The 16,209-nt window shown below is 46.2% G+C and overlaps 1 protein-coding gene across 2 annotated transcripts; it reads right to left on the bottom strand.

The window, feature by feature from the left end:
- Nucleotides 1–3,156: 3,156 nt before the first annotated feature.
- PCK1 (phosphoenolpyruvate carboxykinase 1) lies at nt 3,157–15,909 on the bottom strand. 2 transcript variants are annotated; one of them, XM_082226063.1, is made up of 11 exons: nt 15,542–15,909; nt 15,402–15,455; nt 14,815–15,100; nt 13,622–13,803; nt 13,167–13,370; nt 12,294–12,481; nt 10,972–11,134; nt 8,156–8,380; nt 7,928–8,059; nt 5,198–5,293; nt 3,157–3,670 (listed from the first exon to the last, which is right to left on the bottom strand). In XM_082226063.1, the coding sequence occupies exons 3-11, from the start codon at nt 15,036–15,038 to the stop codon at nt 3,216–3,218; spliced, it is 1,869 nt and encodes a 622-aa protein (XP_082082189.1). In that variant the 5' UTR covers nt 15,039–15,100; nt 15,402–15,455; nt 15,542–15,909; the 3' UTR covers nt 3,157–3,215. The 2 variants fall into 2 exon arrangements, with proteins under 2 accessions (XP_082082189.1, XP_082082188.1); XM_082226062.1 differs by lacking the exon at nt 15,402–15,455 and having other exon boundaries at nt 15,542–15,908.
- Between the last annotated feature and the right edge of the window lie 300 nt (nt 15,910–16,209).

The raw sequence follows: 16,209 nt of genomic DNA, 5'->3' as shown, positions 1-16,209 counted from the left end.
TATCACATGACGGTATATGTTTTGACTCCACAGAGTGGGATGTGACAGAGACAGGATGTTGGTGTTACTGTGTTCTGTGAAGTGGGACTATTGTCCTTTGTTCTTTCTCTCTTTGCTGTCTCATGCTAGAGAGAGAGAGGGAGCCATGTTGCAGTGCTCCGTGTGTGTTTATATGTAAATAAAGTAGATTAGCCAAAATGCTGAGTTGCTGAGGTCTGTCACACAAGCTGCGCAGACTCTGCGGATCCCTAAGTGTGCCGATGTTGGCATCGGTCACTGTGATGTTCGGGCAGAAGAAAGCTTTTGAAGCTCCCGAAAGAAAGACCAGGAAGGAGAGAACATGGCAGTCAGGCATGTGTCTCTGCCAGGGTCCTACTCGAGTGTAGGACAAGCTCCTGACACTGTATAGGTCAAAACCAACATTTTATTCTGCACCAGCTGAAGTTTCTGAACTGTCTTCAGAGGCGGCCCCTACATATAATGCATTGCAGTGGTCTTCGGTCATACAGAAACCACTCTCTTTTCCTGAAGAACCGTTTACTGAATCCTAACAATCCCGGTGCTGCTAAATTCTCTCCTATTGAAATCATGGGGATGTTAAAGTGTTTAAATGTAGCTGGATCATGCCCAGTTCCTGTCCCCTCAAGACCGCAAGACATATGATATGGGTAAAATGGATGTGTCCTTTAAAAGCACCCAAGGTGGATGGATTTTCCGGTGAATCACAACCCGTGCATTTGCAGACGCACTGCTGCGGGTTGTGTTCTTTTCATGTTGCGAACGGGGCTGAGAACAGATCCCGTTCACAACCAGAGGTACCACTGTATAAGATATAGCTTAGGGCCCCATGCTCATGGGGTCCCCCAAAAAATTAAAGGGAAAAAACTGGATGTACATTTCCAAAATATAAGATAAAAAAACAAATAAAATAAAACCTACATACAGCAACAGTGTTTTGTGTTGTGCAGGCTCCTATGATGTCAGTAATGGGCCCCACCTGCTAGTTGACAAAGGACAGCTGGACATATAAAGGGCCCCATTACCTTCAGTAGCTTAGGGCCTCATCAAACCGAAATACGGCCCTGGTCTTTCACTATCCATATTCTCAGCTACCCAAGGAGCTGGCTTTGTTTTCCATGCCACTACTGCCTCTCCTACTTGTCTGCTCACACCTGAGTCCCCTCTTGCCTAGGGCGAAGCCACGTTTGAAAAGCCATCGACAGATACCGCCGAAGCTGCTGCAGCCTCTGTATCCTCCTCTCGAACAATTACGGATGCACAGGGCTCGGCCTGCCAAAAAACAAATAGAAACACAAGCCTCGATTCAAGCATCTGTTTCCTCCTGGCCAGTCTCCACAGCTGTGCTAAGTGGCTTTGGAGCTGCCCCAGGTTGTCTGTCATGGGCTGGAATCAGAGTGGCAGGCAGCTGGACGGGCAGGGGGCTCTGGCTTCCTCTTACATTATAAACTTATCGCCACCCTGCACATTACTCAGCACCTTGCACGAAGCCGCCCTTAACGAGATTTGTAGGCTGGGTGGTTGCCTGCAGAAGCCATCATTCCTAGACCACAAATGTGTTTGTCTGTGTTTCCTCTTTCTGCAGAATCTGGGTTTTCTGAAACCTTTACAGTGGTACCTCAGGTTACAGATGCTTCAGGTTACAGATGCTTCAGGTTACAGATGCTTCAGGTTACAGACGCTTCAGGTTACAGACTCTGCTAACTCAAAAGTAGTACCTCGGGTTAAGAACTTTGCTTCAGGATGAGAACAGAAATTGTGCTCCTGTGGCAGGAGGCCCCATTAGCTAAAGTGGTACCTCAGGTTAAGAACAGTTTCAGGTTAAGAACAGACCTTCAGAACGAATTAAGTTCTTAACCCAAGGTACCACTGTACTGCGCTAGTCAATTGGAAAGGGGTGGGGGGCTGACACCTTGAATATTCAGAATTTAGTGCTGGACCCTGGCTAGAGTAGCTGTGTCTTGTTTTCCTCCACCATCAACTTGCCAACAAAGGTCTGTATAGTAAAAGCTATGGTTTTCCGAGTAGTGATGTATGGAAGTGAGAGCTGGACCATAAAGAAGGCTGATTGCCGAAGAATTGATGCTTTTGAATTATGGTGCTGGAGGAGACTCTTGAGAGTCCCATGGACTACAAGAAGATCAAACCTCTCCATTCTGAAGGAAATCAGCCCTGAGTGCTCACTGGAAGGACAGATCGTGAAGCTGAGGCTCCAATACTTTGGCCACCTCATGAGAAGAGAAGACTCCCTGGAAAAGACCCTGATGTTGGGAAAGATTGAGGGCACAAGGAGAAGGGGACGGCAGAGGACGAGATGGTTGGACAGTGTTCTCGAAGCTACCAGCATGAGTTTGACCAAACTGCGGGAGGCAGTGGAAGACAGGAGTGCCTGGCGTGCTCTGGTCCATGGGGTCACGAAGAGTCGGACACGACTAAATGACTAAACAACAACAACAACAGGGTTGCCAGCCCTAGAGCACCTCAGACCCTGAGATTTCAGGGCCCAAATCCGAGACCTGGAGGCAGTGATGTCACAGGGACAGGTGCCAGTGATATTAAGCACAGCACATTGAGCATTGACCACAGTCACTGAGAGCATGTGATTCAAATAAAAAACACACAAAGTCTAACATGTGAGCAAATATGTTAAACAGTTGGAAATTTAGATAAAGGTTGGAAATTAAACCAAAGGGGATGCTCCCAGGCATGGGCTTTTCTTGGCTTGGGGAGGGACGGACATTACAGGAGGCAGGCAGAACCTCAGTTAACTGAGATTTTTTGTAATACTTTTCAATACTTTTTGAGGATTTAGGGGGGCAGCTCCTCCCCCCTCCCTTGGCTATGCCCATGTTCCCAGGTCCAGTTGAAGTAACATGGTCACTCCTTTCCACCTGCTTAGGTTTAGGTGGGGAAGAGACTCTCACCCTCTCTGCCTCATTATTTATGACGTTACATGAGAACTGCAGATATCGTGGGACAGAGTGCAGTAACAGTGGAAACAAGCTTATTAAGCAACAACTCTGATCAAGTTTATCGCGGCTGATTTTCTGATAAGCCTGAGAACTTCAACGGGCCGACAGAAGTTATAGCTCTGCATCCTAATTCATTTTGTGTGTGTGTGTGTGCTTCCAGACATGGTCACTAGAAAAGAGAGCATTTATTTCATTCCACCAAGCCACAAATACGGCTTTGATCAGTTACAGCTGCTTTATTCTCTGCTCCAGAGCAATAACTTCTCTTTCCATCTCGTAGGGGAGGTCAGCATTGACTTGCTCTTCAAAATACTTCTTGATTTCTTCCACCTCCTTTTCCCAGAAGTCTCTGGAAAGGGCAAACAGTTCCTGTGTGTCGACACCTTCCAAGCCTTTCAAGTTCAAGCCCGTGTCATCAGGGACGTAGCCAATGGCTGTCAGCTGCGCACTCGCAGCTCCCCGAATTCGGTTGAACATCCACTGCAGCACGCGGCAGTTCTCGCCGAAGCCAGGCCACAGAAACCGCCCTTGCTTGTCTTTCCGGAACCAGTTGACGTGGAAGATCCTGGGCAGTTTTGCAGCAGGCCGGTGCGCCATGCTGAGCCAATGGGAGAGGTACTGGCCAAAGTTGTAGCCAAAGAAAGGCCGCATGGCAAAGGGGTCGTGCATGATGATCTTGCCTGCAGGGAGAGGGGGGAAAGATTGTGTTATGAGGGTCTTTCTTGCCCACATTCAGAGCACCATCGATTCTACGGTTGACTGGGGAATGCCCATCGTGGCTCAGTGACACAGCAAGTGCTATGCATGCAAAAGTTCCCATCCCAAGTATGCCCAGGTTCAATTTCAGTCGGTCAACCTGAGATCCAGTGTGGCGTAATGGTTAGAGTATTGGACTAGGACCTGGGAGACCACGGTTTGAATCCCCTCTCTGCCATGAAGCTTGCTGGGTGACCTTAGGCCCATGGGTAGGCAAACTAAGGCCCGGGGGCTGGATCCGGCCCAATCGCCTTCTAAATCCAGCCTGTAGACGGTCCGGGAATCAGCGTGTTTTTACACGAGTAGAATGTGTCCTTTTATTTAAAATGCATCTCTGGGTTATTTGTGTGGCATAGGGATTCGTTAATTCCCCCCCCCCCAAAAAAAATAGTCTGGCCCCCCACAAGGTTTGAGGGTCAGTGGACCAGCCCCCTGCTGAAAAAGTTAGCTGACTCCTGGCATAAGCTGACTACCGCAAACAGAAGCAGGTGTAGCCATGTGCATTGGTGCAGCGTTAATGGCTTAATCCGAATGTTTGTCATGAGCAAAACCAGTTGCAGCTCACTGGTGGGTCTGCAGCCCGGGCAGCCTTGCGCAAAGCAAACAAAGCAGGGGTCCAATGAGCTGGCACCCGGGTGCACTTTGGGCTGCCCAGGCAGAACAGAGGATGCGAACCAAAGCAAAAGAGCACTGAGCAGGTGACTGAAACCAGAAGCTTATCTTGGCCCTGAGACCATGGCCAGACCAGGGCTGCAGTCTTTAAGGCTCTGCATCAACCCCCCCACAGAACTTCACAGCGTCGCACCTACTTATTTCCAGCTGAAATATACAAGACATCTTAATTTATTTCAAGGTCGTCTGCATTTTTAGCTTTGTCTGGATCGTGCAAAAGAAAAAGAACAGCAACTCTCTCCTCCAAACTGGTCTGGACACACCAGTTTCTGGGGTTGGTTCATGAACCAAGATGTCAGTGCTTAAGAGCTACCATGCAGCCAAATGAAGCTATTATTTTAGGTGTCCGATCAACAGTTTTGCCAGAGGGCCACAATGAAAAGGAGTGTGTGTTTCAACACCCCAGTCCAAATTTGCACGAAAGCCTACTACTGGCAAGCCCCAAATCCTTTTGCCTGTGTGGGACAACAACCGTGGGAGAGCAAAGTTTGGCTAATGGGCTGCCAATGGGTAACTTGGTTCTCACAAACACTGAAGAAGCAACGTCATTAAGTCCCTGCCTCGCACCCCTAAACTAGTAAATTGCAAATTTCTCCAGACCTTGGAACCATAAGATCTTTTCACCAGCCCTAATTACTCACAACAGCTACACTGCCATCAATAGATTCACACTAAGAGAGAAAGGAAATAAGTTCCAGCAACTAAGTGTCAGCAATTTCCAGGTGAAAATAATGAGACGGGCTATTTAAATGTGGAAGCGTTATTATAGCCTGACTTACCTTTATGTTCAGCGGCAGCTGTTGCTTCTGATCTCATCGTTGCACCTACGAATACTCCGTGCTGCCAGTTAAGGGCCTCGTAGACCAGAGGCACACCTGGGGAGAACAGGAACAGCTGTAATATTTAGAGCAGGGCAGTCCAACTTTCCATACCAAATGGGCTGCAAGAGTACTTTGACACAGAGCCACACACACTGAATTAAAATTCCACACCAGTGTTTGCAATATATTTAGCATTACAGTGGTACCTTGGTTCTCGAACGTAATCCGTTCCAGAAGACTGTTTGACTTCCGAAATGTTCGAAAACCAAGGCGCAAAGGGCTAGCTGCAAGTTCAATTGGAAAAACTGAAAAACATGCAGTGGAAACCGTTTGACTTCTGAAGAGTGTTTGAAAACAGAAGCAATTACTTCTGGGTTTTTGGCGTTTGAAAACCAAAACGCCCGGCTTCTGAGATGCTTGAAAACCGAGGTACCACTGTATTTAATATACACAATTACAGTGGTACCTTGTGTTATGGACGGGATCCATTCCAGAGGCCTGTCTATAACGTGAAATGCCCGCAACTCGAGGTGCTATGTCTGTGCATGCGCGCGGCGCGATTTGGTGCTTCTGCACATGTGTGAAGCGCGATTTAGCACTTCTGTGCATGCGTGAGCGGCAAAACCCGGAGGTAACCCGTTTCGGTACTTCTGGGTTGCCGCGGGACGTAACACAAAAAGACGCAACATGAAGCGGACACGACAGGAGTTATGACTGTAATATATATAATTATATATACATAATTAAATATACAATTATTAGATTTAATATCTTTAACTATGAAACAAATTTAATACACAGTTATATGCGCATTGCCCAAAAATATATAATTATGCTTTATGTTTAATATCTCTTCTTTAAAAAAAATTAAAAATTGTCCACCTTAGAGACCAATTAAGTAGTTTTGGGGTATAAGCTTTTTTGACTTTTTTTTTACTGCGTCATACCAATATGGCTACCTACCTGAATCTAGTCTCTTCTTTAACATTGCTGAGGGTCGCCAATAAAGGCCTTATAGGCTTCTTGCGACCTGTGGGCTGGACCACCCTGATTTAAAGGTTGGCAATGCCACACATAATGAATTTTGATGCTTTCCAACACTGCAGCAGCAGGAGGTGTGGAGCTAGCAATTTGTGAGTTTGGGATTACGGCATATCCTTCCTTCTTGTGGTTTATTTAGCCCATTCAGACCTTAAACAGTTCCATCAAGAGGCTAGGCTATCTTAAGATACAAGGAGTCAGGGAGGGATGTTTAGGTTACCAATGGCCTTTGCCTCTTTAAAGCAACTGTTGAGCAGCGACAAGGGTAGGAAGAGGGTCCAGAGGGTGGTGAGCATTTGCCACTTTCCCTGGTCCCTCCTCACTAAAGAGGCTGTATGTGCTCCCAGCATCCTGACACATCCTCATGGATTGCAGCTTAAGCATTACTCTGCACTAGGGATGGAGCAGATACTTGGTCTGGCTAGCATTTTTAATGCGGACATACCTAAGGCGCACTTCCCCAAACTATATGCAGACCAAAACGCAGCTATTCTTTGGAAACTGCACTTTGCTGAATTTTGCAACTCAGTTCTGCAAATAAAAATGCGTGCAAAAAATCATCGCGTCTGTTAGTGTGTGCACATGTTGGTGAAAATAACATGCCGAAATGCATTTTATTAAGTGAAATGGTCACTAAACTGCTAATGAACTTTCATGAGGATTATTTTTAATAAATGCAAACAGATGCAGAAATGAGAACTGAAGTCTGGAAAAATTAGGAACTGAGCAAAATTGAAATTCATAGATTCATATCCCAAGATTCATATCCCAAATTCATAGCCAAAAATACCGAAAATGGGAGCCATGTACCCAAGTTTCACCCTTACCTTGGCATTTATTTATTGGTTTATATTTTTTGTAATAAAAATTAAAAAATGGATTTCAGGATAGTTTGCAAAAGAATTTACACCTGATGCAGCACTGTGTATTTGGTGGTACAGTGGTACCTCGATTCTTGAATTAAATCCATTCTGCAAGCCCGTTCAGCTTCTGAAATGTTCGAAAACCAAGGCATGGCTTCCCATTGGTTGCAAGAGCTTCTTGCACTCAGCAGAAGCTGTGCTGGATATTCGGGTTTTGGAAGACGTTTGAAAACAGAAGCATTTACTGCCATGTTTTCAGCGTTCAAGAACAAAACATTTGGGAACCGAGGTTCCACTGTAACATCTAATAGATACCCAGGTAATTTTTGTATGGGCATCCTATGTAAATGCAGCAAATAAGCACAAACGGCCTCGGTCCAGTATATCTGAAGGAGCGTCTCCACCCCCATCGTTCTACCCGGACACTGAGGTCCAGCGCTGAGGGCCTTCTGGTGGTTCCCTCACTGCGAGAAGCCAAGTTACAGGGAACCAGGCAGAGGGCCTTCTCGGTAGTGGCACTTGCCCTGTGGAACGCCCTCCCACCAGATGTCAAAGAGAACAACAACTACCAGACTTTTAGAAGACATCTGAAGGCAGCCCTGTTTAGGGAAAGCTTTTAATGTTTGATGTATTACAGTATTTTAATATTTTTTTTGGAAGCTGCCCAGAGTGGCTGTGGAAGCCCAGCCAGATGGGCGGGGTATAAATAATAAATTATTATTATTATTATTATTATTATTATTATTAAAAAATAGAACAGACAGCCCCCTTTTGAGACTCTTACCTTCAGGTCTCCGTCCTCCAAATATGATCCCCTCGATTGGCACTCCTTCCGGAGCCTCCCAGGCAGGGTCGATAATGGGGCACTGGTTGGCAGGAGAGCAGAACCGGGAATTGGGGTGGGAACAAGGTTCCCCTGTGCAAATATAACAGATATTTATAGTGGCACCATTAACCGAAAATGCAATGGCAATAAAAGAAACAGGGAGCCGTTAACTGGAGTTAATTGTACCGCTCTTGGCTGTCCATTCCTTGTTTTTCCACGAAGTGAGCGTCACCCCAGGCGCAAACTGCTTTTCCATGCCTTCCCAGTACACGCCTCCATCACTGGTTTCTCCCACGTTGGTAAAGATGGTGTTCTTCCGTATGGTCTTCATAGCGTTGGGGTTTGTTTTCACTGACGTCCCAGGAGCCACTCCAAAGAAGCCATTCTCTGGATTGATGGCTCTGAGGTTACCTGGGGAATTTTAGAAGTGATGTAAGGTTTGGAGACCTTGTCTTTGCTTCAGTCACTCCCCACCTCTCCAATACACACCCATTCCTCCTTCAATCCTTTCCAACTCTTTAACAAAACTCTTCTGCTCCTCCGCTCACAAATACTATTTTCAGGCTTCTCAACTTTGGAGCCACTGCTGATGGTTCCCATCTGGTTATGCCAAAACTGCAAATGCATTTTAAAGCGCTCTAATTAGCACTCACTTGGGATTCTTCCCTGTATCAATTAATGGATACTACATGTGTTTCTGAGATATTCCCTCTTTAAATGTCACTGCTCTGCAGGAGACAATATTTCCCCACCTGCTTATCTTGCATGGGGCTAAACTTGGATGCAATGTCATACTGTAGGTATCCTTCAAGCCTAAACCACTGCTATTTTTTCCCCTAATTGCCACCCTCCAGGGGGGAAAAAAATCTTGAAGTTAGGAGAAAGCCTTATCCGTTTCTTTTTTGTAACAGCACATACATGGTTTTACTGGAGGGTTAAAAATATATTCGCTCTCTTTCCACATCCTGAAGCAGAAGAAGGAAGGGTGACAGGAAAAAAGAGTGGGTGAGTGGGTTGCTGGTTTTCTCAGCAATGGTGAAACTGACAAGACTTTGCACACACCGGCAGTTCTTCACGAACGGCTTTGAAATGTAAGAACAAAAGGCGAAAGATTTATACGATCTGAGGAGAAGCCAGAGTATATATATACACACATATATGTATATATACATATACAACGAGAGTTGGACCATAAAGAAGGCTGATCGCTGAAGAATTGATGCTTTTGAATTATGGTGTTGGAGGAGACTCTTGAGAGTCCCATGGACTGCAAGAAGATCAAACCTATCCATTCTTAAGGAAATCAGCCCTGAGTGTTCACTGGAAGGACAGATCGTGAAGCTGAGGCTTCAATACGTTGGCCACCTCATGAGAAGAGAAGACTCCCTGGAAAAGACCCTGATGCTGGGAAAGATGGAGGGCACAAGGAGAAGGGGATGACAGAGGACGAGATGGTTGGACAGTGTTCTCGAAGCTACCAGCATGAGTTTGATCAAACTGCAGGAGGCAGTGGAAGACAGGAGTGCCTGGTGTGCTCTGGTCCATGGGGTCACGAAGAGTCGGACATGACTAAACAGCAACAACATATATTAATCACAATTAAGTAAGAGCAATGTAGAGAAGCCAGAAGAGGGGTGGAGGGAAGTTAATTCGGATACAATATAGATTGAAAGGAGAATAATACTGTTAAGCTGTATTGTGTTTAAGACATTTGGAAAAAAATAAATAAAAATATTGGGGGGGGGAGAGAAATGTAAGAACAAGCTGTTCCAAAGTGGGTACAGTTGTATTGGAAAAGTGATGGGAGGGAGGGTCAAAATGCATTTTATCTGATCGCTTCAAACGAAGGAGCCACAAAAAATGTGAGACGTTCAAAATGCTACTGTGAGTCATAGAGTTGGAGGGGACCCCTGAGGGTCATCTAGCTCAACCCCTGCAATGCAGGAATCTTTTGCCCAACATGGGGCTCGAACCCGCAACCCAAAGATTAAGAGTTCTCATGCTCTGCCAACTGAGCTATCCCACATTTCTGAGCCGCTACCAGATTATTTAAGAACCCAATACAAATATACTTAACGCTGCATTTCTTGTTACATGTGGGAGGAAGAGAGGATGTAAAAATGAAAATAATTTGAGAAGCATGTGTGAAATCGGCCTCAGAAACAAGCTAGAGCAAGTGCCCCTAACTACCGGAAGTTGTGAGTAGGAAAATATCTGTTCTTCCATCATCTGACTTTCCTGATAGCAAGTACAGTCTGTTCACACAAACATTATCAGTGTGTTTTTTTATTCAGTGAAGTGGTCTTCACTGCATTGACATGGTGAACCAGATACATGGTTCTTTCAACATGTGTCCATGTTGCAGCCAATGCATATTTGATCAATTCGCTTTAGAAAGTTTGATTGGGTCATGCGAACACATGGCCTGGAAACCTGTTGAAAGATCACAAGGCTGTTTCATCATAGCGGAGTCAGATTGAGTTTGCCAACAAGAAACTGTGGCACCGCCCCATACCAGATGGGACCAAGAAACTGTTGAATGGTCACTTTAAAATGTGAGGTTTCATTATTGTTTCACAAGTTGCATATGTCTTTAAGGGCCAGGGCAAATAACGAGACCCAGTCTTGCAGCTGTGAAACATAGCAGGTGCTGCTAGGTTGTGTTAATTAAGCTGTGTCAGCATTTGGGCATAGTATATAAGGAGCAGCACCTAGCTCTCTCATTACCCTGGGGGATAGGTTGGGTCATGTTTGTTGTTGTTATCTTTAGTGTAAAAGGAGTTTTTGTTTTTGTTATTAAAACCTTGTTAAAGTTTTTTTGAGTTCCTTGTTATGCATGGTCTCCCTAGCAAGCTCTCTGCAGCGCTACTAAACTGCAAATAGCCAACAGAAACTGTCTACCTCACCCAACTGTTGCTATTGACTCAACTGCTGGTTTCAGCCACTGATATCAAACATCAACATCCCTGGCTAAATCCCCACTTGGATGCTAAAGAGATTACCTTGGTCATCAAATTTCATCCAAGCAATATCATCCCCAACACACTCGATTTTCCACCCTGGCAGAGTTGGGTTCATCATGGCCAAGTTGGTTTTTCCACATGCACTTGGGAAGGCTGCAGCAAAATATTTCTTTTCACCTTCCGGATTTGTGATACCCAATATCTATTTAGGGGAGAAAAAACCCCACTCTCTTAAAGAGTGCCATGCAGCTGACAACAATACCGTATTGGCCCAAATATAAGCTGCACCCAAATATAAGCCACACCTTTAAAATTCATGGGGGGGAGGGGGAGAGAAAAAAAGACAATACCCGAATTTAGGCCGCTCCCTTAAAATCCCACAGGCACTCACACCCGTTCTGTTTTACCATATGTCTGTTTCAGCAGCGATCTTGTAAAAGCCAATTTTCGTAAGGTCACGGATTTAAGCGACACTTTAACTTTTCGAGTTCAGAATTTGGAGGGGTGCAGGAGTGAAGCTTATATTCAGGCCAAAACAGTAATATTAACAACTGCAAAGCATAAGTAATAAACTAGCTAATCTCTGAACCACTGCGGGACTTTTACAAACTGAAGAGCAAAGCTACCAAGTGAAGTTCTGAAATGTCATGGAGGAAATATAATATTTGATTTTAGAACATGGTAAAATTGTGCACAATTTGCAATCCCTGGAGAATATGGACTTCTCAACCCCATTTAGGTATTTAGCATTCTGCTCTGCTCTTCCTTCAGGGTCAGGGCAGTACCCAGCGCTCTCCCCTTGGCTGCCTTCACAACAACCCTGCGGGTTTAGGCTGACAGAGAATCACTGGCCCACTGACTGAGGATTTTGGACCTGCCCAACACTCCAGCCACTACACACAGTTTTTCTGTATTTAAATATATTACTGCTACTATTGAACAGGCTCTGATCTAGTCCCTATATGAAGAGAGAGCCCCTGTATAAGAACCCCAATAAGATTAAATAGAGGTCTGCTTTTCTCCTGCCCTTCTCTCCTTATGGCATGTAACAACACGTATGTCCTAAGACTCGGGAAAATCAGAGAATCTCAAACATTCCCAAAAAACTTCAAGGTTAGTCAATATGATTATTCCCATTTAACAGATGGAGAACTGAGGCTGAGTGAGAGTGACTTGCCAAGTGTCACCAATTGAAGGATCTCACTGCTGAGCCATGATTTTTTTAGCTGCGGGCATGCCACCCATGCCTTCAAGCTCTTTCTTGTTCCATAGAAATGAAGGCGTTTACTGCCGTTCACTGTGCCTTCGGTTGCAACAACACCAGTGCAAGCAACACATTTATTGTTAAAACTTTCCCCTACCAGCATGTGTTCGGCAAGCCAGCCCTCTTCCTTGGCGATCCTGCTGGCGATCCGGAGAGCAAAGCACTTCTTTCCCAGGAGGGAATTTCCTCCATAGCCGCTTCCAAAGGAAATGATCTCTCTGTGATCCGGGATGTGAGCAATCAGGGTCAGATCTGGGTTACAGGGCCAGTTATTTACCAGAGGCTCTACGAAAGAAATTAAGCAAAACACGTTATTTATTGGGATTGGTGACCTGGATAAAAGTTCAACCTTCTCCTTCTTTTAAGATGCATCCTTTTAAAACTGGACCACATGCATATTTCTTTTACTTTTGTTTGGTACACAGTAAGCCCACAACTTGTGCGCATTCAGCTTTATGCATGTGGCAAAAATATATATAAATTTAAAAGGGGGTGGAGTTCTGGGGGAAATGATTTTGGCAATCCCACCTGCCTTTGAATCCAATGCGTTTTGACTGTATGCGATTTTAGCTTTAGGCACGATCCCCAGAATGTAACCCCTGCAGGCAGTCTTACTGTACCAAAACTTAATTTCAATGTTTGTTTTCCAGCACTAGGTGTCACTATAGTGCTGTCTGCACAGCTAACAGCAGCAATATCAGCAACTAGTGGTTTTGGAAAACATTTAATTCTTGAAACATTCTGTTTGATAGAGAGGTAGGCAAAACTCTCTCCATTTTCTGTAAGACCAGATGGCACTGAATCTGCAGAAGCAAGATCTGGGAGAACATTAAAAAGAAACCCAGCTGTTCCAAAGCATCTTCAGTGAGCAATTTCTGGTCCATCGGGATAACGAGCTGCCTGGCAACCCTGTATAGTAAAGCATCCAGGACCATAAAGTATCGAAGACTTTGCACTGAGAATGGCTTACTTTTCAACGGCAAAGGGCACCCAACTGAATGGAGGCATTTCACAAATTCCCCGTTGCCCAGGGCCTCTAGGACAGACGTCCCCATCCGAGTCATGATCCTCATGCTGGCCACCACATAAGGAGAATCTGTCAGCTCAATCCCAAACTTGGATATAGGGGAGCCAATGGGCCCCATGCTGAAAGGGATGACATACATGGTGCGCCCTGCAAAAGAGAAGCCGAAAAAGGATTTCAAAACAGCAACCAAGACCTCTGTAATTGTAAGCTGGGAGTCTGTACCTTACGTGTCTCCTTACCACCCCAAACCCTCTCTTCTCTCCTTTTATTTTAAAAAACAGGGGAGGCTAACTTTTATTGCACTCAAAACATTAGAAGGAATCCTCTTTTGCACAGGAGGACAATTATCTAAACTCGAGGGCAGGAATTTGGCACAGCGATAGAGAAAACTCTCGCACCTTTCATGCACCCAGGGAATCGGACGCTGAAGGCTTTCTCAAAGTCCTCTTCAGACATCCAGCTTCCCAGCTGGCTCACCCCACTCTTCGGGATCGGGATGGTGTCTCGCTGCTCCTGAGTCACGATGACAGTTTTGCTTTCGATTCTGGCCACGTCCCTCGGATCTGTACGAGCCAAAAAGCTGTGGAGAGAAGGAGCAGGACACCTGCGCTTCAGCTATTTAGGAAACAACCTGAACTGGTTCCCTGCCTGGTGTGGCTTTGCAGAGCAAAGGAGCCACCGCCGCATCTGCAGCCCTGCGGCACACGGGAGCTGAGGCAGAAGTGGGGGGAACAGGGAGGTTGCTCTGCCAACCTGGCTCCCTTTCCTGGAAAGCCTTGTTTTGTGGATTTCCAGCAACACTTCCACTAACCCACATGCCTGGCAGGCAGCTGGTGGGAAAGTGAGCTCCATCTTCATCCGGCGAGACCCAATCCAGTCTGGCACAAAAGTTTTTGGGTTGCTCTGCCTGATATTAATAATTACAAGATTCCAGTACAACTCTACCATGCTATGATGTTTGAGTATGAAAGGACTATTATTTACAACACAGACTCTCTCTCTCTCTCTCTCTCTCTCTCTCTCTCTCTCTCTCTCTCTCTAACACACACACACACACACACACACACCCCTGCTCCTCCCTTTAGACTGGGGTGGGGATCCTGTGACCCTCAAGATGTAGCTGGACACCAGTTCCCTTCAACCCTGAACATCGGCCATGCTGTTGAGGGCTGATTGGTGTTGCTTTCCAACAACATCTGGAAGACCACAGGTCTCCCACCCTGCACTAGATGGAGGTTGTAGGATGCGCCACCTTTCCCAAGCTACCCCACTCCCAAAACTCCCCCCCCCAGCTGTCCCTCCCCCCCAAACGTTAGGTCCCATTTAAGAAACATCTCCTGACCATCCTGGACCACTAACCTGCCATCTGCTTAGCAAAATAAATCAGTGAGGCTGGAGCGATTACGTTGAAACACTGAGCACAGCACTCTATTAAACTAGCAAGCAGGGACATTAAAACTGATGGTATCAACAAACCCCAGGCTTAAGGCAGACCAAACAGCAGCTGCTGAAGGGATCCCATCTTAAGCTTCAGCCACCCTCACTACAGTGGCATGCACACACAAATACGCACAAAACACACCCCACTTACCAATTCTCATATTTGCCAAGCTTCTTAATCATGCCTTCCTCCACCATGAGCTCCAAGATCCTTTTGTTCTCATGCTCTGAGCCATCGCAGATGTGGACAGCTTCCGGCTGGCAGAGCTCAGCGTTGCTTTCAACAAAGTCCCTCACATCTGGCGCTAGGCTCTTCGGATCTCCCTGGACGAACTTTGGGGTGGCGCTTCTCTGTGCCCGCGGCTGGGATGGCATCGCCCGTTCTTTGCAAGGACGGGGTTGGGGGTCCGTAATAGGAATTGCAAGCTGGAAGGGGGCTGGGAGGGGGGAAGACAGTATGTAGTGTAACATATCTGAGTTGGAAAGCTTGGTTTAAAATACTTGCAGTGATTGGAGCATAGGAGGCTGCCTTATGCTGAGTCAGAGCATCGGTCCATCTCAGTATTGTCTACACCAGTGGTTCTCAACCTGTGGGTCCCCAGATGTTGTTGGACTACAACTCCCATCATCCCTGACCCCTGGTCATGCTGGCTAGGAATGATGAGAGTTGTAGTCCAACAGCATCTGGGGACCCGCAGGTTGAGAAACACTGGTCTACACCGATGGCAAGTGGCTCACCAGGGTTTCAGGCAGTCAGTCACTCCCAACAGGTTGATCATGATCAAGAAGCACCTAGCATCAGATTGAGAAAGAAGAGGTCATCTGAAACTGAAAGTGTCTATATCAAGGTTAGAAGTGAATGCAAGTTATATACTTACCTTTTCGGAGCTGCCTCTGTTCTCAGGCTCAGAGAGGATTTCGCAGGTTCTTTCAAGCAGTAAGGTGTTGCTTAGGGACAAGCTCTGTCCCAAACTTCTGGTCTTCCAGAAAGCAGCTTCCTTGCTTAAGTACTCTTCTTGGGTCGCAGTCCATCCCACCATCTGGAGGCTCGCCTCTGACGTCACGGCATGGAAACGTGTCTTCTGGCTCGTTGCCTAGATGGGTGTCCTCAGAAGCGAACTAGTCGTCCCCAAGAGCTTATCTGTTAACTGGCTCCATTAATGAGTGCTTGCGCGCCGCTCAAGCCAGTTTACGAAATATCCTGGCTAGGTCAACCTTTGGCCTCATTCTGTCCCTGTCCCTGTTGCAAAACAAAGAAAGAAGGGAAGAAAGAAAGAAAAAGAACGGTTGCCATTTCTCAATGCAAGCGAAAGGCTGAGCACACCCACCCACCCACACCCCCAGATGGTTGCAGAAGCCGAGGCTCAGAGGGCAGTTATGTGTGCAACAGATAGAAAAGCAGGTTTCGTAGTCACAGCAACTGCTCGCTGCAGGCTCGCCCCAGGGGTGTTTACTCGCTTTTGGAAATTTCCCTTGGCATGGGGGAAAAGAGCAGGTCTGAATAGCAATCGGAGGGAGAGGAAGGGAACAACATTTGCATTCAGTT

Source organism: Podarcis vaucheri, assembly GCF_965113315.1.
Source record: "Podarcis vaucheri genome assembly, chromosome: 6".
Taxonomy (NCBI): domain Eukaryota; kingdom Metazoa; phylum Chordata; class Lepidosauria; order Squamata; family Lacertidae; genus Podarcis; species Podarcis vaucheri.
This window is presented reverse-complemented; position numbering and strand designations above follow the sequence as displayed.

What these genes read in the sequence shown, in the direction of transcription:
- PCK1 (XM_082226063.1), bottom strand. Translation starts at nt 15,038, where the DNA reads ATGCCATCCCAGCCGCGGGCACAGAGAAGCGCCACCCCAAAGTTCGTC. An exon ending in GTGCCCTTTGCCGTTGAAAA is followed by an intron (nt 12,482 to 13,166) that starts GTAAGCCATTCT and finishes TTTCTTTCGTAG; the next exon opens with AGCCTCTGGTAAATAACTGG. An exon ending in GATGAAATTTGATGACCAAG is followed by an intron (nt 8,381 to 10,971) that starts GTAATCTCTTTA and finishes AAAATTCCCCAG; the next exon opens with GTAACCTCAGAGCCATCAAT.